Raw genomic sequence first — 20,931 nt, forward strand, 5'->3', positions numbered from 1 at the left:
GAACTAGGACACACTGTCTTTAATGTGAGCCTCTTCACAGAAAGAACAAGGTGTAAGGGAATCTGAGTCGTGCCCACCTTGGAGGAGGAAAGAATACACTTCCATTACATGTGATGAATCTAATGCCAGGTCTGTGTTATTAACATTTTTATTGCTATGTGTTCCCATACAACAAACGGCATCAGTAGTGTACACTTTGATAAAAAGAAAATTTTAGCTTAGGAAAAAAGCTCAAAGGTCAGAATGTAATGACTATGTACATCGTGTGTGTGTGTGTGTGTGTGTGTGTGTGTGTGTGTGCATCTTTGTAATACCTCTGAGGACAAGACATATGCACATGCAAGTAAACTAGAGAGAATTTCATTCTGGGAAAATTTTAAGTCTCTGTGTTGTTTTATTATCTGAATTTACCAATTTTTTTGACCTTTAAATTCTTGCATAAAGTAGCAGCAATTCTTTAGAAATACATAGTCAAAGGCTTAAGCTTTTAATTGTAAGAGTTAAAATCCAAAAGTCCTTCTGTATTCTGTGCCTTAAGATGTTAATTATACTTTAGTTTCCGTAAGTTTTTAGGCTTTTTAGGTAATGACCTCAAAAACACTAAGCTAACAATACTTAACGTTTCTTTCAGGATGATTTAGGAAACACTGCTCTCTTTCACATATTTTTAAACATGTTTCTACTTCATCATTTCATTAAGGACCTAAGTTCCTATATTACCTTGAAGGGCACCACGTTGTATCAACTACTTTAAAAATGTAAAATGTAGACATAATATCAAATTTGTTCAATTTTAGTTCTTTGAATTGTCTGCAGTGGTTTGCTTAAATTTTCAATGCACAGAACAAAGCACATTTCTCTACGTATGTCTCTCTAGTTTACTAAAATTAGTGTAAATATTTAGCACATAAAATACCATCAAGAAAAAAAATCAACTTTTAATAAATAGTTTCAGTTCAGAATTCTATATACAGGTACTTTACATCTACTCCCTGGAGAGAGCATTTCTGGCTTTGCTGTGTGCCAGGTGAACACTGACAGAGTTACGAGCACTTCATTGCAGTCAGATGCATTGTGGTTGTGAACATTTGGAGACGAACTGTGCAGAAAATAAACATCTCAACCATTGATGAATGAATGCTCTCTTGAACCTTCCAAAGCACTTTCATATTCAAGGGTCAATTCCAGTTTGATGATGCCTCTCAGTTACCAATACACAAATTATCTACATGTTTCCTTTGTGGCTATTGGAGTACATCAAGTATTACTGTTCATGCATCAACAGTGGGAAAATTTAAAAAAACACAGAACACAGGACATGTGCACTAGAACTTCAGGGCTGTCTTGAGCAGGCAGACTTTCAGTTCCCTGCACCCATCAGTGTGCTCAGCCTGCAATTACAAGGGTGAAAGGCAGGGAAGATGAAGTCTGCTTATGGAAGCTTTTCTGTCTTTTTCTTTTTCTGTAATTTAGCTACTGTGTTGATGATTTAACAAAAACCATGCTACAAAACCTTGTACTGCTGGTAGCTGTAACTGTACCTTCTCTGTAGTATCCTGCTTTGAAAGCCAACCCATGGAATGTGGGATAAGTCAAATAAGGCAATACTCAACAACAGGCACCTAGAATGTCCAGAAATGTAAGACGGTAAACAATCGTTTTGAGAACATCTCAAAATAATGTGGATTTCTGCAATGTACAGTATTTACACAACAGCTGCAAATTTGCTCATACAATATTTCTAATATAGATAAATAGGAATACAAGTCTAAGAATTCTTTGCCCCATTTCCAAAATTTCTTCTCAAAGTGTAAACTGTTGGCATCTCTTCAATTTTTACTTTTTTAAAAGAAAAATACCAGCTGACATGCACAGTTCATTTTAGTCCCTGTTCTTCTTTAGAGAATGACCAACGCAGCAACTTATTTTCCTTCTGTTAATAATCTTTGGTGCTTTCTTCCAATGAATCTTGGCAGATGAGTCCATGGAGAAGAGGAGGAGGAGGAGGAGGAAAGGAACGAGAAAGTGAGCCAGCACTTTTTGTTTTCCCACCAACAGATAAAGTATCTCTGACACTTTCCACTTTCCACTAACCCTGCTGAGGGGAATCCTTCTGATTCCTTCCTGCTGGTTCTTTTCCTCATCTTTCTAGGCTGGGCGAGCTTATCGGAGGTCTCTTATTAACAATCTTCCCATCATTCCTTGAGGTTCTTGTCTGAGAAGCACCTACGGAGTCACCGGCTGCAAGGGAAGGAGCAGCAGCCACTCCTGAGTGTGAGCGCGGCAAGGATGCCGGCAGGGAGAGCAGGCCCAGCACCTGCCTTCCGGCCTGCCGAGCCCCGCTCCTGGGTGAGTTAGCACCAGCAGGCCTGCTGTTCAGCCTGAAAGCAGCATTCGCATTTGGGCTTCCCACGGAAGAGATGCTATTCACAGGTTTTTTCTCAGTGGACGCCTCCGTGTAGGAAGGAGCCAAAGGTGGGGGGATAAGGAGGGCATGGGGAAGGCCTGTGGGACTAAAGACTGCGTCCTCCTGAGCCTCAGCGGTCTCTGGCAAATGCAGTGGTGGCAGGGTGCTGCTGCGCCTGCTGCAGGACTCACAGCACAGCCTGTTGTAACCTGGTATGGAGCAGTACCGGGCCAGCACCTCCATCTGGCAGAATATGGACTTATCTCCCAAACATGGCTCATCTGCAGAGAAGAAACAGAAGAGCATTATACATAAAAAGACTTTTATGATCCTAAAAAGATTTGGGTAGAATATATCATCAGTGGGAACTGTGCATATGAACCTTCTAGTGTGAAGGTTCTATAATACTAACCCTAAGACAATGTTACTGAAGTGACTAATTCTTTGCCTGCAAAGTATTGACCCGCACTGTCAATATGTCCACCAGGAGTCTTCAGATGATTGAGTAGGAGCATATTATGTGACTTTAGAATGAGAAAATAGAATGTATCTTGCTACAAACATTTTTGGGATTAAAAAAGATATCTCTTTTTAAAAAACTATTATTCTATTTCTGGCTTTCTAAATTAAAAGTCATACACTAAAGACCAATTAGAACAAAAGATATATTAAAAATGTCTGTCCAAAAGAAAAATGAAAGTGCTATTTTGATAAAGGGAACAATCTCTGGCTTCAAAGTAAAAGTTTTATGTTAACCACTGCATATTCTTGGACTGCTATTTGAAAGCACAAATTTGGGTAAAGTATGCCAACTTTTAAGTTTCATTGATTTGAGAGCATTTTATGTTTAAAGGAGAGTGAAATAACACAAAGTATACCTGTACCACTTTTATTTTAAAATTTTATTGATTGCAGGTTGTAAAAACTAGATTTGAAAAATTCTAAGAGCTCCAGGCAGTGTTTCTGTGGATGGATTCCCAGGGTCCAGGGCCTCTGCGTAGGGGTACAGCCATGTCCTGGGTATCAAGGACAAGCAGACCTACGCGGCTGAACCCGTGCCTGCAACACGAGAATAGCGCGCCAAACCCACCGGATAAATTGTATGCTGTGCCCTCAAGGGAATGGTCCCTTGAAATCACAGTGAACTATTGGACAATCTACACAACTTGCCCTACAATGTGCTGACGAAATAGAAGAATCCTTTTTCCAAAGTTTGGGGAGAAAAAGGAGGCTAAGTTGCTGTAGTTCACAGAAGGCTAAAATGACTGACTTTGTGAGCGGTCATACCCACACTGTGGAGTAACTCCACTGCCTTGACATCTGCAGGTCTCTTGTGCAGCTGATGGCCAGGTATTTCTTGCTAGCTAATGGTTATGCCGTGACTGCCTGAAGATTACATGAATGGGTTTCACCTCCAGTCTCAATTCCCCATCTTTTGGGAATTGCTTTTCAATGGCTGTATCTTACACTAAGGAGAGCGCTTCTCTCAGTCTGCTCATGGCTTTAGGTACGGCCTCGTAATCTTTCTCTCCCTCTGGCTCTTGGCCGCCACTCTGTGAGGTTGGGTTACAGAAGAACTCAAGGGGGTCACTCCCCATCGGCAGGGGTACCTCAGGGCTGCAGAGACCCATTCTCAGCCTGAGGCTCCCAGAGATAGGATGGGCTATCGCAAGGAATTAGAGAGGGGAGGCATATTCTGAGGAGAAACATGCATGAGTGAAGATATCCCTTAATTTTATGGTCACTGGCCTAAATGCAGTGAAAAGCTTCAAGCAAATAATATATTTACTGTGACCAAAATAAGGGGTCGTATGACAAAATCAATCTTAAAATTCAAGAATTTTTTTAGCATTTTCTCTCTGTGTCCAAATCATTATAAGAACTTCCAAAAACGGCTTTAACACCTGATCTTAAAAGATCACTTGATTCTAACAGCAGCTTCAGATTCTGACGGCCACTGTTACATATTTGAGTGAAATAGAGAAGAATTATGTGACCTTTGAGAACACTCAGACACAAGTCCACAGCACCCTGACTTTGGCTTTCCAGCTTCCAAAACTATGAGCCACCTGTTTCTGCTGTTCCTGACTTATCTGATTCTGTGACGACAGCCTGAATGAACTCAGAGCAGGGGAGGAAAGGGGCAAGGAGCCAGAGGAGGAACAAAAGAGGGAGGACAAGGGGAGGCGGGTGGGAGCACAGCCGGGGGGGGGAGGGCACAAGGACTGGAGGCTGAAAGGGGGGGGCAGACACACCCTCTGACAGGACCAGGACGGTCAGGAAGCACAGGAGCCCCACTGACTCAGGGAGGGGCGGAAGTGCTCATCTCCAGAGACAGCACAGAAAAGGGGCCCCGGGAGATAACCTGGGAGACAAGCACACCAACCAAGACTCTTTTTGTGTTTTAAATGAAATAAACTCTATTTTTGTGATACGACAAGCTGGTGGGTCAGGCTATTGCTTAATTTTAGCATATGTGCAGGATGATTACTTCAAATCACTATCTATATGAATGATGATCACTGGAAATAGCTTTAGAACTAACACTGATCACGTACATGTCTAGAATAATGTTTTCAGTAACATATTTCAAAACCTGCTGTGATATTACACCTTTAAAATGAGATGAAATTTTATTTAAAGACTAGGACAGAGAAAAGTAAGCTGTCTCCCCACCGGGAACACACACTCCTGAGACCCACCTGTGCCCAACACAGCCGTGCTCTGAAAGACCACCACAGGGTCACAACCATTACACAGTTTGGCCTGGGGCCCCACACAGTATTCTCTGACTCATGTTTCAGGAGTATTTTCCTTTGATTAATTCTCAGTAAGAAAATATGCTCCAGAGCTTACCCTGGAAGGCAGGCCTGCTTCTTGAGGTCAGGAACCAGGGTCAGGCAGTTTAACCTACCGTGGCAGGGTGGCAGCTGACAGGCTCGCTTGGACACGGGCCTTTCCCCACTGCAGTGGTCTCCAGCTCTGCAGAGGACTTGCCTCACCTCCGTGCCTTCGCCACAGGTCACTGAACACTGAGAAACACAGGCTGGAGTTAGTCCTGTTTATCCGACTGGAACCGAGCGCATCATGTGCACACGTCATCCCGACTTGCAGTGGTCCACCTGGCTCCTCTGTGACCAATCTGGCTACATTAGTTTCACTGCATGGACCCTGGCCGCCGCCTCTGGGAAGCTGGGTGTAATGCTTCATGCCTAGAACATGCCACAGGACTGCCTGATGGCTTAGGAAGTGACGTGTGTGAAGTGGAGGAAGCACCTGCACCTGACGCTGTGTGAAAGAAGCCATGAGGGGATGCTGTCGCCCCTGCCAATCTGCAGAGACCCAGCCCTGGTCCTGAGGTTCCTGTCCCTTTATCCTTCTCAATGACCCACTACCTTGGGTAATTTAACCTCCTCCTTCTGATAAATCCTTCTCCCTCATGAAGGGGCTGCCTGCTCTAAAGGTAAGCCTAGCAATGTCTGGGTGGCTAATACCTGGGTAGAAGCTGGCGGAGCTGGGTCCAAGCCTCTGAGGAGGCAGGGACACGAGTGACCACTGTCATTGTATGTGGAAAGGCTCCATGTGCCTGCTCATTCCTTCCTGGCCCAGGTCTCTACCTCCCCTTATTCTCTGATTTCCAATGCCTTTCCTCCTTTAGACTTTCTGTGGCCCCACAACTCCTTATTTGGAGTCTTTAGAAATATGAAACAAAAGTGATAATGCAGGTGACACAACAAGAGTCAGCCAGTCATCAAATGAGAATCACCACACGAGGACCCTCTGGGTGCTGGGGCAGCAAAGCAAACTTCCCTTGGAAATGTGCAGACCACAGAGGAGCGCATGGCCCCAGAATCGCCAACTCTTGCCTGACCAGCATGCTGGAGGGAAGTTGTGCTGTCTTGCATGTGGAAGACAGACTGTCACGAGACGGGAGGGTGGAATCTAGGCTGGGGTGTCGGGCTCTGGTGCGGAGGGGCGGGGGGGTGGGGTGGGAAGAGCGCAAGGGAGGGGAAAGGCAGGAGGCCGGTGCAGGCACACTCTGTTTGGAACAGGAAGACATTTATTCAAATGGGACCTGGAGCTAGAAGGAAGGCAGACCGAGAGAGGGCCATCGAGTGGCTCACAGCGAAGCAGGTCTCTGCACTGGGTCTCTGCACTTGCGGGCTGGGATGTCTGAGGGAGTACAACAAAGACCTCAGTTGCAAGGCTAGTTCCCTCTCAGACACCTCCATGTATGAAACACTAATTGTGGTTCGTCCACAGGTAATCTCACCCAGAAATACTGTTGCAAGGATTGATTTCTCTGGCCCCTCCCATGATGATGAAATGCAACACTTTGCAGTTCACACATAGCCCATGTGACACTGAAGCCAGACTGACATATGCCACACACACTGGCACATGATATCCCACACCCACCTCATTCCAGGGTCCTGTTTTCCACTGAGCCGGGCAGGGCACCCTGTTGCAGGGCCGGCGGCTCTCGGGACGCTCCCCAACACAGTACTTGCTGTTCACAGAGCGGTTGGTGCCATTGTGGAGTGGCTGAAGGCAGCGGACAGTGCGCAGCTGGAAGCCAGAGCTGCCGCAGGTCTTGGTGCAGTGTTCCCAGTCTTCTGCCACCCAGCTGTGCGTGGAGTTGAGGTGGAAGAGCGTTACAGGGAGGATGGGGTGTGAGCTCCTGGACCTGACTGCCCCCCCCCAGCAACTTGCAAGCCAGCGGACCCACTGCTGGCAACGGGGTGGTCCAGGCCCTGCACCTTCCACTTCATTTCCTGTCCTTTCTGTCTCACAGTGACTCTGCAGGCTTCAGACTAAAGGATTCTCTACAGTTTCTGAAATACATCTTTCTTGAGGTTGCTCTGTACAGTTCAGGCAGAAGAGCACATTTCAGAAACACCTGCTCAAACTTAGCCACAGTGCCAGTTTTTGCAGCCCAAAATGTGCACAAAACAGACCATACATGGCTTTCAAAGGCCACCAGATTTGAGTGCTGACACCTCCTGGAATCCTGGAGTTTATTCATATCTTAGTATTCCAACTGGGCTGATGGCTCACTTCTACAGTAGCTGCTATGGAATGTCAATCTATGCTGGTTACAAGTCAGTTCTCTGGCCTTTTCTAGGCCTGCCCGAAAGGTAAAGGCAGCATATGCCAACAGGGCTGGGAGGAAATCTCTCTCAGGAAAGCAGGGACAGTTCAAAGTGGCACTTTCAGACAAAATACTGCCAGACTCTAGGTTAGTATCAGTGTCTAAGCACTATCCAAGTCTGCTCTGTGAAGTTCCCTTTCCATACAGTTACTAAGTCCTATAGGACCGTGATGGTGAAATCCATCTGGTAATCAGAACTGTGTGTCTATGAAACGCGCTTCTCAGGAACATGCGCCTTTTAGTAAGAGTCAAAGCTGAAGTCTTCAAAACTGAGCAAAATGACAGCCCAGCTGCCACAATAACATCCAACTGCCGATCAGAAAGAGTAAGGCAGTCTGAAACATGAATATGAAAGCATGACAAAGATCGGTGGTTATATTTTGGTTCTTCATACCCACCGAAAGAAAAAAATGACCACAGAGGGAAAACAACTTGTAAAGGATAATGAAACAGTATCCTCAGGGCTGGTGGCGCACACCTGTAATCCCAGCAATCGAGAGACAGAAGAATCACGATGAGTTTAAGGCCAATTAGGCTTACATAGAAAATTCAAAGATAGTCTGGGGGGCCAGGGATGTGCTCAGTGGCACAAGAGGCATACTGGCAAGCACAAGGTCTTGAGTTTGAATTCAGATACAAAAAAAGCTATCCTGAACTACAGACCTTTTTATTATAAAGAAAATAAAACACAATGAAACAAAGCAGATCAGAACAAAACAATGCAAGCAACACAAGATTTCAAAACAAGACAGCAAGAAATCAACAATGGTTACTATAAAGTCTTTTGTTTTCTTCAAAACAGTTGTCCATATCTTCACACATAACAAAACAAAATAGTATAAAACATGAAAACGAGAATGAAAGCATTAGAGGCCTTCAAAACCAGACAGTAGGAAAATCAACAATCCACCACAGAGTGAAACCTTTTCTCAAAAAAAAAAAAAAGCCAAAAACCAAAAAAACAGAAAAAAAAGGGGGGCATACCTCAGGGATATACTCACTGGTGAACCAGATGGGGTTAGAAGGAAAATATTTAGAAATATGACATAAAAAGGAAATCATATTTAATATCCTAAAAGTAACCAAAATATTGCATTTATGAAATAAAACAAATGATAAAGGAATAATTGAACAAAATAAAACTTTTGGATATTAATGATACGATAGCAACACTGCGAAACTCAGCAAGTGGAATAAAAGCTGAATTACCAAATTTCCCCCCCAAAAAAAAGAATACGAAAAATATCACAGAAAATTTTCAATGAAAATCTCCCAGAGATGAAAGGTTTTATGTTCTAAAAGTCTACAAGCATCATTTGCAACAATATGGATGAACCTAGAGGACATTTTGTTAAGTAAAATATGCCAAATACAAAGAGACACACACGACATGACCTCACAGGTGGAATCTAAAAGCAGTAAACGTGTGTAAGCAGTGAGCAGAAAGGTGTCCACCAGAGGCTGGACGGGGTGGGGAGAGGACGGGACACACTGTCAAGTAATAGTTTTGGGACTCACTGTAAAACACGTCTTTATACACAACTTACTACATACTTTCCTAGGTGGCTACTTCTATAAATGTTTTACTTTGTATATACTTTTTGCATGAAATTCCTGAAAGATACGAATGAAGAAATGAGAAAGCGCCTGCCACAGGCAATGAGATCCCACTGGAGAGAGAGGCCAGTGGGAACCTCCAGGAGAAAGCCGAGCAGAAGCTCCAGCTGCAGCGGGACGCAGAGGACTCCTGTGTCTCCACCACGATGAGAGTGAAGGATACTATTCAGAGGGACGAGTGCCCAAGGAAAGAGTTTAAGCATGAATTTGTGAAAAGCGGTAGAAAACAAACATAAAAATCAAGGCTTCCATTTTAGAAGAAACGAAGCTTTACAAGAATGTAAACATAACCAGATCATTCCATGTGATTCAGCTTTTAAGTTATAAGTTAGCATACACCCTGAATATTATCATCAGAATATTATCAATCCTGGAATACTGGGAAGAGGAGGCGTGTGGGTTATGAGTGCTGCTAGAGATGCTCGGTCCTCACATTCCATAGTGGAAATTCAATACACAATACTGAATACTGTGCCCCAAATGTCGAGGACTAGCAACACAAGTATTTTACTAAGAAAGGTGGAAATAATTAATTACCAAATATCAAAAGACAGGCAGCAGTTGAAGGAGAATATGGTAAAGGTAGGTAATGAGAGATTTATATAAAACTCTTATTACATTATTTGATTACCAGATACATGTAAAGATTTGAGCAAAAATTAAACCTGAAAAGAGCTAAAGTCATTTAAGCCCCTAATCGGGCTCCAAATGTAACAGATGAAATATGCTTACAGGGGATGTGTACACTCCTGAATGTTGCACATTCGTCTGATAGGTTTTGGTTTCTTACTGGCCTCACAGAAGTTACGGTGAACCATCTTATTATCACTTTTCCGGCGGCATCCATATTTAGTGTACTGGAAACCTGGAAAATGAAACATTTCTTTGAATTTAGACATTTATTTGTTGAATACCCATTCACTTACACATTCAGTCATTTCATAAATATTCACATGCACAGGAATCACTTATTCATTTCATATTTACATGCATAGTAAGCCAGGTACTGTGATAGCTTTTAGAGATTCTATCACATTCAGTGAAAGAATTCTTACTTTTCTAGCCTAGATTTAATAAATCTTAAAATTTATAAGACAGCAACTGTGCATCTGCTGGTGAAATAGACTCTGAATACATACAATGCAGTGTGAAGAACAGATTTCAAACCACGGTGACAACACCCAGTACCAAAGGCTTTTACAGTCTTCCAGTGGCCACCTGCGAGAGCACCAAGGGAGCACAGAATAAAGGCCTGGAGTTAGGGGAGGAGGGCAGGGAAAGCACCCAAGACCAGCGCTTCCCACCGCAGAAGAATCCTAGAGCAAAGTATTAGGAAAAGGACAGGAGCAGGAGTGCACTCTGGGGACAGAAGATGAAGAAACTCCAGGTGCTACAGAAGGCGGACTGCTGAGAGTGCAGAGACTGAGCAAGAGCGGATCTGGCCTGGCGGCCTTGAGCTAGACAAAGACTCGGACTTTACCCTGAAGGCCATGGGACTGACCAGAGAAGGTTTCCTGCATCTGCTGTTTTCATGTTTGTAAAAAACAAGTTATAAAAGTTTGAAAATGTTCAAGCCTACAAAAAGGTTGTAAGGAAAGCACAATAAATATTCATATGTGGTTTGTTACTATGTCATCATATTTACTTCATAAAGATATATATCAGTATATACGTGTATTTACGTAAAAATTTTACTGCATGTCTCAATTTTTTCTGAACTATGAGAGTAAGTTACAGATATCTTGACCCTTCACTCCTAAGTTTTTCATAACAAGCAAGTAACTACAAAATAACTATTAGAATCAGGAAATTTAACACAGATGTAATTCTGTTATCTAATTCAGTGTTTAGATCATATTCAACATTTATCCTCATAATGTTCTATACAACAATGCTTTTCCAGGTAAGGGTCATGTGTTACGTTTAACTTCTCTACGTCTTTAACTTCTATCAGAAATAATTTCTGAGCCTCTTTCTGTCTTTTGTGGCATTTAACATTTTTTTCAAGTACATAAGCTAGTTGTTTTGCAAAGAGTCCCAAAGTTTGGTTTGTTCAATAACTCATGATGGGATTTAGGTTATTTACTTTTGGGCAAGAATACTACTTAAATAATGTCATGTGTTCCGGGGCACCCCAAGGAAAGAGTAAGGATTTAACAGGAAAATAACAAGATTCCATTCATTCATCCACAAAAGTTTACCCTGGAAATAAAGAAAAAGAAGAAAAGTCAGCTAAGTGGGGAACAGGCCGTGGCGACAGTCTTTTCTTCCAGAACAGGGGAGGAAGCCTGAAGAGGAGGGGACAGATGTCACCCACACAAGACAGTGTACCTGACAAATCTGACGCTTGGTGGATGCAAACATTCAGCAGAAAAAAGGATTCAAGTTAAATAAGCATCTGATGATGGATAAAGATGCATTTTTCTTAACCAATCAAAACATTTTATCACCCTTACACACTTGAAAAATACCTTCTTAAACTTTACATTGTAAATGGTTCACACTAAAGCATTTTCTGTCATGGCCACATTTTTTTGTTCTCAATTACTTTCTGCCATGGCTGTGATGGCCCTTGCATTCTGCTGTCCACTGGACAGTTTTGTCCGGTCAAGGTTGTTGAGAACCAGAGGAACAGGTGGCAACAGGGCCCTAGTGTAGCTCAGAGGGTTTTGTTGAGGGAGGTGGGGGCAGTGAGTGTGGCGAGGAAGGGCACGCATGAAGAAGGCAGGCTGCCTGCATCCGAATTCCAAGTCTTAGACAAATTACCGTCTTTCCCTGTGCTTTGGTTTCACCAACCAGAACAACAGAGACAAAAACAGCAGCAGTCTCTTAGGGCCTCCTGGAGTATTCATGCACTTCACAGCACTGAGAACAGCATACTCTGTTGTCTATCCACATGAAGCTGGTAGCTCTTTCAGTAACACAAGTGGAAAACCAGTACACAGGCACGGAAAGTGGAGAAAAAGGGTGGCACCTGCATTTGGGAGGGCTTAGGAGAGGCAACATGATCCAGAGCAGCACTGCTGGGACCCAGAGACGAAGAACTGTTGCAAGAGGGATTCTGCTCTACTGCTGTTATCAGCGGAACCCTCTTCGCTGCTGATCCCCACATTTTCCATAACCATGTTTTACATTTACACTTTGGCTGTTAAGTGTAGTGTCTCTTAGCTGCAGCCTGAGTTACATGCCGTCTTTTAAAGCAGCATGAATGTGTTCTGTCCGTACCTCCACCACAGGGCTTGGAGCACTGAGACCAGCTCTTCAGAGCCCACTCAAAGGTGTCCAGCTCTTCCTGGATAACATTATTGCTGCTGATGGTGGGCACAGAGTCCTCGTGGATGATGTACTTGTAGGTCAGGCTGGAGGAGCGGGTGACGTTCTCCTGAGGGATGATCTAGCACATATGCAACACGGACGTGTAAATCAACTGAGCATTTTCAATTTGAGGTGAAAACTTATAAATATTTAACAATGCTGTTTTTACTGAAACGGGAAAACTTCTAAGTAGTTTCTAAACTACAATGTTTTTATTTCTATTAAGTGTAAGTATACATTGTTTCAGAAAAAATGTAAATATAAAAATTTGTACATAAAATATACGAATAAAATTATATGCAAATATAAAAATGTGTACCTAAAATGCACACATGCTTATATTACAATAATAACCTTGCTCACTGTAGGCTTCCTGAAATTACCATCTCCTTGGTACATTTTAAAGTTGTTCTTGATAATCAACTGTTTTGTTATGGTAAGAAAGATAATGTCTCTCCAGAAAACACACCATGGAAACACATGAAGAAGGCAAAAGCAATGCACAGCTCCAAAGAACCAGAGGACCCTAGAGGCACTGAGAAGGCAAGGAGTCTCTTGTGGTGTCACACAGTGGGGTGTGCAGGGGGTTTCTGCCTCGTTTACTCCCTTCATGTGGTAACATTTCCCACAGCAGGATGGATCCCTGAAAAGTGCTGTGACAATGTCAGTATGGTCTTAGTTCCAGCAGTGCAAATCATTTCATCACTTCCTCACTCACCAGTGTGTGGACTGTCCCACCTTGATGGAGCCTTGGTCTCCGCAGTAGTCCACACCATACAAGCTCCAGCAATTCATTAAGACACGGAGTGCACTGCCTTCCTTGGACCCCCAGATCTCCACTGGCATGCATGGCCCAGTGGCTTCTGTGCACTCCCTCCCACTCTCGGAAACACCTCCCTACCACATGGACCTAGTACTGCTGTTGATCTTGGACTTCCACTCCTCCTCCCAGAACCTTGGACTGCACTGGATTAATCATGCTGGGTTCATGGGAGACTCAGTAACCCATCATTCAAAAAGAAGACCTCAGCAGGCTTCTGTCAGTGTGGTAAGTATACCCCTAAAATAGAGGACTTCAGTGGATAAACAGGAGCAGTAGCTAAGTCCCCTCCAGCTGTAGAAACTTAGGTGAGTCCTTCCTCCATACAAAGGACCATCAGGTGGGTTGAGGAGTGTGCCAGGTGCCCCCCCAACCTGGAGACAATGAAAAGGGGTTATGAGACACCAAGTAACACAGTAGGGTCCCAGTGGAGAAAAACACTATAGCCTGGGAGATCTGGTGACCTGGAACAACCTGAAGACATAGCAACAGCAGGAACTAAGGGATGACTTATATCACTACTCCTAGGCTAGACAGTCTAGGAAGAATATAAGATGCACCAAACAGGCCCTGCAGGAGGAATTCTGATAACTAGCCTCCTCTTCACTGTGGTACCCAGCAATCGGACAAACATCAAACACACAGTAGGACCCTAAGATACACACTACCAACAGTTGAGACTGGTGGCATTAAAAGACCAAATATTAGCCACAAAGATGAAAATGACAAAATGAGAAAAAAAAAAAAAAGCAAAATGCAATCTCCAACATCTAGTGCATCAGGAGCAAGTACAGGAGACATTGAAATAGAGGACTTTAAAAGTCATACACATGAAATCTCTGAAAAGATAGAAAATTCAAGAAAAAACTCCATGAGGCTATAGAGGAAATCAAATTAGAAATTACTTCTCACATGAAGACAGAAATAACAACCTTAGTAAAGGAGTTGCTCAGCGCAGCTAGAGAAAAAAAAAATAGATAAAAAAGTGCAGGAGCATGGGAAACTGAAATCTTGAATGAACAATGTAGAAAACAAGCAGAATCCATGAAACAAACTCAAAGAGACAGCCAAGCAACAAAAAATTCTATTCAAAGATGGCAAAACTGTTTAGATGAAGATGAGGATAGAATTTCAGACCTTGAGTACAAGATAGTAGTTAGCAATCATGAAAGGATAGAATTTTTAAAAATAACAAAGCAGCATGAAATGACAATCCACCAGCTTCAAGATGATGCCAAGAGAAACAATATAAGACTAATGGGCAGGAGTCAACATAAATGACATCAGTAAACTATTCACAGAAGTAATAGTAGAAAATTTCCAAAACACAGGGGAAAAAAATCTTATATACAGATAAGTGAGGAAAATACAACACCAAGCAGTCATAACCAACATAAATCTATACTCAGACATATAATAATTAAGATCCCAGACATAAGATAAAACAAACACATAAAAACAGAATACTAAAAGCTGTTAGAGAAAAGACACAACTCACCTAGCAAGGAAAGCCCATCAAAATCACAGCAGACTTTTCAGCACAAACTCTCAAGTCAAGATGAGCTTGGAGTGAGATATTTTAAGCCCTAAAAGAAAACAACTTTCCACTCAGACTGATGTACCCAGAAAAACTGTCTTTCAAATTTGATGGAGAAACAAGATAATTCCATGACAAAGAACAGCAGAAGAAATTCATGTCCACCAAACCAACTCTAGAAAGAGTAGTGAAAGACACGTTAGATAGAGATCAAAATGACAATCTCCAGAACAACAACATAAAGAAACCAAAAGACAGGGCAAGCAATTAAACAAGGGGGAAAAAGGCGAAAACCAACAACAAGAACATAACATGACAAAAGTGAGCCAGTTCACATCAGTTATATCCACCAATGGCCTCAGTTCACCAATTAAAGGAAATACATCGACAGAATGATCAAGAAAAAGGATCCAACAATATGCTGTATACAAGAAACACACCTGACTCAAAAAGAAACTCATAGATTACAAGTCAAAGGATGGAAAACAGTATTCCATGGAACAGGAATGCAGAAAAAAGGTATTCAGTTTGCAGATAATGTGAACTTCAAATATCAAATGATTAAAAGAGATAAATAAGGTCACTATATACTTGTTTGTGAAAACTTCAAGAGAAAGAATAATTATAAATATATATGCACCAAATACAGAAGCGCCCAACTATATAAGACAAATACTAATGGAGATGAAAAACCAAATACATAAGAACACAATTGTAATAGGACACTTTAATACCCAATTGTCACAAAGAGATAAATAACTAGATAAAAAGTCAGCAAAGAAATAGTAGAACTGAATCATACCTGTGAGCAAATGGACTTAGTAGATGTTTACAGAGACACAACCACATCAGAATACACATTCTTCTCAGCTGCACATGGGACATTCTCCAAAATAGATCATATATTAACCCATAAAACATTCTTAAGGATAGAAATTATCCCATGCATATTATCTGACCACAGTGCACTTAAATTGGAAATTAATGGCAAAAGAAATTGCAAAGCCTGCAGAAATACATGGAAATTAAATAACAATTGCCTAAACAACTAGTGGATTACAAGTGAAGTTAAAGAAGAAATAAAACAATATTTAAAATTCAATTAAAATTCAGATACAAAATATTGTAACCTGGGAGACACCATGAGAGTAGTCCTAAGAGGGAAATACATAGCAATAAATTGTCATATCAAGAAAACAGAACAAGCACAAATAAACAATATAATGCTATATCTCAAGCTTCTAGAAAAAGAAGAGCAAGTAAACCCAAAGCTCAGAGAAGAGAGAAAGTATAAAGATCAGAGCAGAAATTAATACAAGTGAAACTAAAAAATAACACAAAGAATTAATGAATCAAAAAGCTGTTTTTTTTTGAGAGAATAAACAAAATTGATAAGCCCCTGGCCAACCTTCTCAAGAAAAAGAAAGAAGACACTCAAATTCACGCAATAAGGTCTGAAAAGAGACAAATTATTACAGAGCCCATGGAAATTCAAAAGATCATGAATACTTAAACTTTGAAAATATCTATTCACATAGGGGGAAAAAACAGACAAAATGGATGGATTACTGGAAACATGAACTACCAAAGCTCAACTGATTGAAATTGAAATTGAAAACCAAAACTTGATTAAACGTTACTGAATGTTATAACTTACCAACAAAGAAAAGCTCAGGTTCTGATGGATTCACAGTTGAATTCTACAAGAAACTTGAGAAGATCTGAGGCCAATCCTTAAACTGTTCAATGAAATTGAAAGGGAAGCAATCATCCATAATTCATTTCTGGAAGCAAGTATTACTCTGATACTAAAGCCAGAAAAAGACTCAACCAAAAAGGAGAACTATAGGCCAATCTAACGAGTGCTGATGCACAGATTCTCAATAAAATACTGACAAATAGAATGCAGCAAATCATCAAGAAGATTATATACAATGACCAAGTGGAATTTATTCCAAGAATGAAGGGATGGTTTAACATATGCAAATCAGTAAATATAATATACCACATCAACAGAGCCAAAAACAAAAACCACATGATTATCTCCATAGATGCAAAACAAAAAGTTCAACACTTGTTCATGATAAAAATCCTACAGAAACTTGGAATAGATGGCACCTACCTCAATCTCATAAAGGCCATCTGTTGTGGTTCATATCAGTGACCCCAAGCTTCATGGAATTATGGATGTGACCAAATCTAGCATTTGTGATTGGTTGATTGTATAGTGCTTAGTTTGGTGGTGTGAGAGTTTTACCTGCCCAAAGATGGAGCCAGGATATGATGTAAAGGTGGGAAGGATGTGTGTTGTTCTCTTGCAGGTTTGTGCCTTGCTGTTTGCAGAGGCCATGAATGGCTGCCCCACCATGCCATTCTGCCTTGGAGCCAGCTAAATATGGAATGAAACTTCCAAGAACTGTAAGAAATAAACCTTTCTTCCCTAATTTTGGGCATCAGGTATTTTGTCTCAGCAATGAGTAAAATCTAACAGAATTTGGTATCAACAGTGGGGTGTTGCTCGGACTGTACCTGACCATGTGGTTTGAGAGCCTTTGGAAATGGCTTATGAGCAGAGTTTGGAAAGGTTCAGAGATGTCACCTGATTACAGGTGTGTGCTGCCCAGCAATCCAGGCACTTGACCCCTACAGCCAAGAGACAGAAAAGCCTGGCTACTGTTCCAACTGACAGGAAAGCTTGGCGGCATGCATGAGGCACTGATTTTAGGTGCAAGGAAAATGTACAAATTATGAGGGTAAGATGGCTTCCATCCTACTTGCAAAAGGCCTGGGAGGCCAATGAGTGTGAACCTGAGAGGGCAATATGTAAAGATGTAAGGGTGAAGCCAAGGGTGCAGTGGAAACCTCAGAAGTTTGAGGCATGGCCTATTGCTATAGCCTCCTTCTCAGGGACCACTGATAACCATTATCCTCCAAATAAATTGATTGATTTTGCTAACTGTCACCCATTTGTATTCCCCAAGATTACAGCCTTTCAACCTCTTTCCGATGCCCCAGTGTTATTCACTGATGGTTCCTCCTCTGGCAGGGCTGCTTACGTAGCACAGAACAGTGTTTTTACCCTACAGACAGATACATCATCCGCACAGTTGGCAGAACTACAGGCTATTCTTACAGTTTTTACCGCCTACCCCAATCAACCCTTCAATTTGTTTACTGATAGTGCCTATCTCGCTCAGTCTGTTCCATTATTAGAAACTGTTGCCACCATAAGCCATGCCTCCCCAGCTGCACACCTATTCAAGCAATTGCAGGACATGATTCGGCTTTGCAGTCACAAGTTTTTCATTGGCCACTTGCGAGCTCATTCTGGTCTCCTGGGTCCCCTTGCTCAGGGAAATCATTTGGCTGATATTGTCACACGGACACAGGTCTTCATCCATTCTGAGCCCACAGAAGACTCTAAGGTATCTGAGGCCCAATGAACTCATCGGTTACACCACCTCAATGCCTAAACCCTGCGCCTCCTCCACAAAATTACTCGGGAACAAGCCAGACAAATTATAAAAAATTGCCCCTCTTGTGCTGCTCATTTGCCTGTTCAACACTTATGAGTTAATCCAAGAAGCCTAATCCCCAATGCCTTGTGGAAGATGGATGTCACTCATTTTAATGAATTTGGAAACTTAAAATATATACATGTAATTGTTGATACATACAGCAGTTTCATTTTTGCCACCCTTAAGACAGGAGAGGCTACCAAACATATTATAGCCCATATGCTATTAGCTCTCTCGGTTCTGGGATGCCCCCAACAGCTCAAAACTGACAATGGCCCAGGCTATACTAGTACCTACTTTGCCAAATTTTGCAAGTGCCTTAATATCCTCCATACCACAGGTATACCTTACAATCCTCAAGGACAAGGTATTGTTGAACGTGCACATCACTCCCTCAAATCTACTATAGATAAAATAAAAAGGGGACCTGGTACCCAACTTGAGGGTCTCCTAGAAATATTCTCTCACATGCTCTCTTTATTTTAAATTTTCTATCCCTGATGCCTCAAGCTGCTCAGCGGCATCTCATCTCTGGCACACACAGACAGCAACACAATTTGCCCCTAACCAACACATGGAATGGCCCTGACCCAGTCCTTATCTGGGGACGAGGCTCTGTGTGCATTTACTCCAAACAGGAAAAGGAAGCTAGATGGCTCCCCGAACGGCTTATAAGACAAGCTGACATACAACAACAGACAAATTAATATGGGCCTCCCATACGCCCAGGGATGATGTGGTCCCCTGAGGCTTTTTCTCTGTGCTCTTTTACAGAAAGATGCTGACCCTGAAGATCTCACGGGCAATCATCAGATTTCTAGTGTGATTACATCTGTGAACGGTGACTGATAATCCCCACCAACCTTGAAAGTGGTCAATTATTCGTTGGGACGATCAAACATAAGTTACAACCTGAGTAGGATCAGGAAATCCAAATTTTAAGGTCCGGTCTTGTGTCCTTGTGCCCATTAAGCCCTGCCAAAATACATTGCCAGTATATTTTTGTCCCGCCGCAGTAGAAGGCAGATCATATTGTAATTCCCCAGGACAATATTATTGTTCCTACTGGGGCTGTGAAACAGCTGCTACAGGATGGGTCCCTAACATACCTGATAAACATCTTCACGTAAAATGGGGGCCATCAGGCTGCCGCCCATTGTGGCGCTCCGCCCATTCTCCCTCCTGGTGGGATAGTAGAACATGCCTAATTTGCGATACAATAGATATAACCATCACCACCCCCCAGGAACAGGGCTGGCTGACAGGGACGCACCTGGGGAATTTGATATCACCAATCTGGCTCAGACAGGGGTGGCCTTATTCTCATAGAAAAGGAGCCATCACCCTTACTGTGAAAGTGGGTACAAATAAAGCCCTTAAACCAAAGTCAGCCCCCCCCCAAAGTCCCCAACCCTCCAAGGGCCCACAGTCCCCAAGCCAATTCCCCACCAACTATTTGGGACTTCCACTTTAAGCCCCCCCCCCACGCATCCTCATCCCAGAACCCCACTCATTCCTCAGGATCTAACCTCTTTGACTTAATTTCAGGAGCCTATCATGCTTTAAATCTGACATGGCCTAATTTGACCCAGTCTTGCTAGTTATGCTTGGCTGCCCCTCCCCCATATTACAAAGGAAAGGCACTCAACGCGACCTTCGTTATGTCCTCCAACACGAGCGCCTGCAGTTGGACCATCCGCAATAAAATAACTTTCCTCGACATCTCTAGGTGGGGTATTTGCCTTGGTAAAAAGGACAACTGGCCCCAACAGCAAAGACAACTATGTGCTCAATTTCATGCAGATTTCCCTAGTGGTCAGTATCATATCCCACCCACAGGGACATTTTGGGCCTATAATACTGGCCTCTCTTCCTGCATATCAACCAATGTCTTCAATCAGTCGGCTGACTTCTGCGTTCTTGTCCAGGTCCTTCCCTGTATAATTTACCATTCTGACAACCTCTTTTTCCAGTATTTACAAGGTGCTTACAGAGTCAAAAGAGAGTCCATGTCCCTAACCCTGGCCGTGCTGTTGGGACTAGGAGTCACGGCGGGGGTGGAGACAGGAACTACAGCACTGGTAACACAAGATGTCTGCTTGTCCCAGCTACAAGCGGCTGTAGACCAGGACCTAAAAGAAATAGAGACATCTATAACAGCCCTACAAAAGTCCCTAACATCCTTGTCTGAAGTAGTCCTACAAAATAGAAGAGGTCTAAACCTCCTTTATCTAAAGGAGGGCAGACTATGCACTGCCCTCAAAGAAGAATGTTGCTTTTATGCAGACCACTCAGGAGTTGTCAAAGACTCTATGACCAAATTAAGAGAACGCCTCAAAAACAGGGAAAAGGAGCGCCTCACAGAGAGCACCATCTCCTCCATGTGGGGAGGCCTCTTCCCCTATATTGCTCCCCTTCTAGGACCCCTAGCTGCCTTATTGCTACTCTTAACTATAGGCCCCTGCATTTCTCAGAGGATCTTGATGCTTAACAACAGGCTTGACAAATTTATGGCAAAGCCCATTCAGGTATATTACCATCAATTGGAGATGGCAGAACAACAAA

General features: G+C 42.5%; 1 protein-coding gene across 7 annotated transcripts in view; it reads right to left on the bottom strand.

Moving 5' to 3' along the window:
• Positions 1-132: 132 nt before the first annotated feature.
• Adamts3 (ADAM metallopeptidase with thrombospondin type 1 motif 3) overlaps positions 133-20,931 on the bottom strand; it is a 281,816-nt gene continuing 261,017 nt past the window's right edge. For all 7 annotated transcript variants that reach the window (XM_063240532.1, XM_063240531.1, XM_063240534.1 and 4 more), the window contains 5 exons: positions 12,402-12,570; positions 9,909-10,041; positions 6,827-7,034; positions 5,322-5,439; positions 133-2,688 (listed from right to left, as the gene is read on the bottom strand). In XM_063240532.1, coding sequence (XP_063096602.1) covers positions 2,141-2,688; positions 5,322-5,439; positions 6,827-7,034; positions 9,909-10,041; positions 12,402-12,570 — 1,176 coding nt within the window. In that variant the 3' untranslated portion in view covers positions 133-2,140. The remainder of the gene's footprint in view (positions 2,689-5,321; positions 5,440-6,826; positions 7,035-9,908; positions 10,042-12,401; positions 12,571-20,931) is intronic.

Source organism: Cavia porcellus, unplaced genomic scaffold, assembly GCF_034190915.1.
Source record: "Cavia porcellus strain 051 isolate PalLab524CR breed Dunkin Hartley unplaced genomic scaffold, mCavPor4.1 scaffold_30, whole genome shotgun sequence".
In the NCBI taxonomy this organism is placed as follows: domain Eukaryota; kingdom Metazoa; phylum Chordata; class Mammalia; order Rodentia; family Caviidae; genus Cavia; species Cavia porcellus.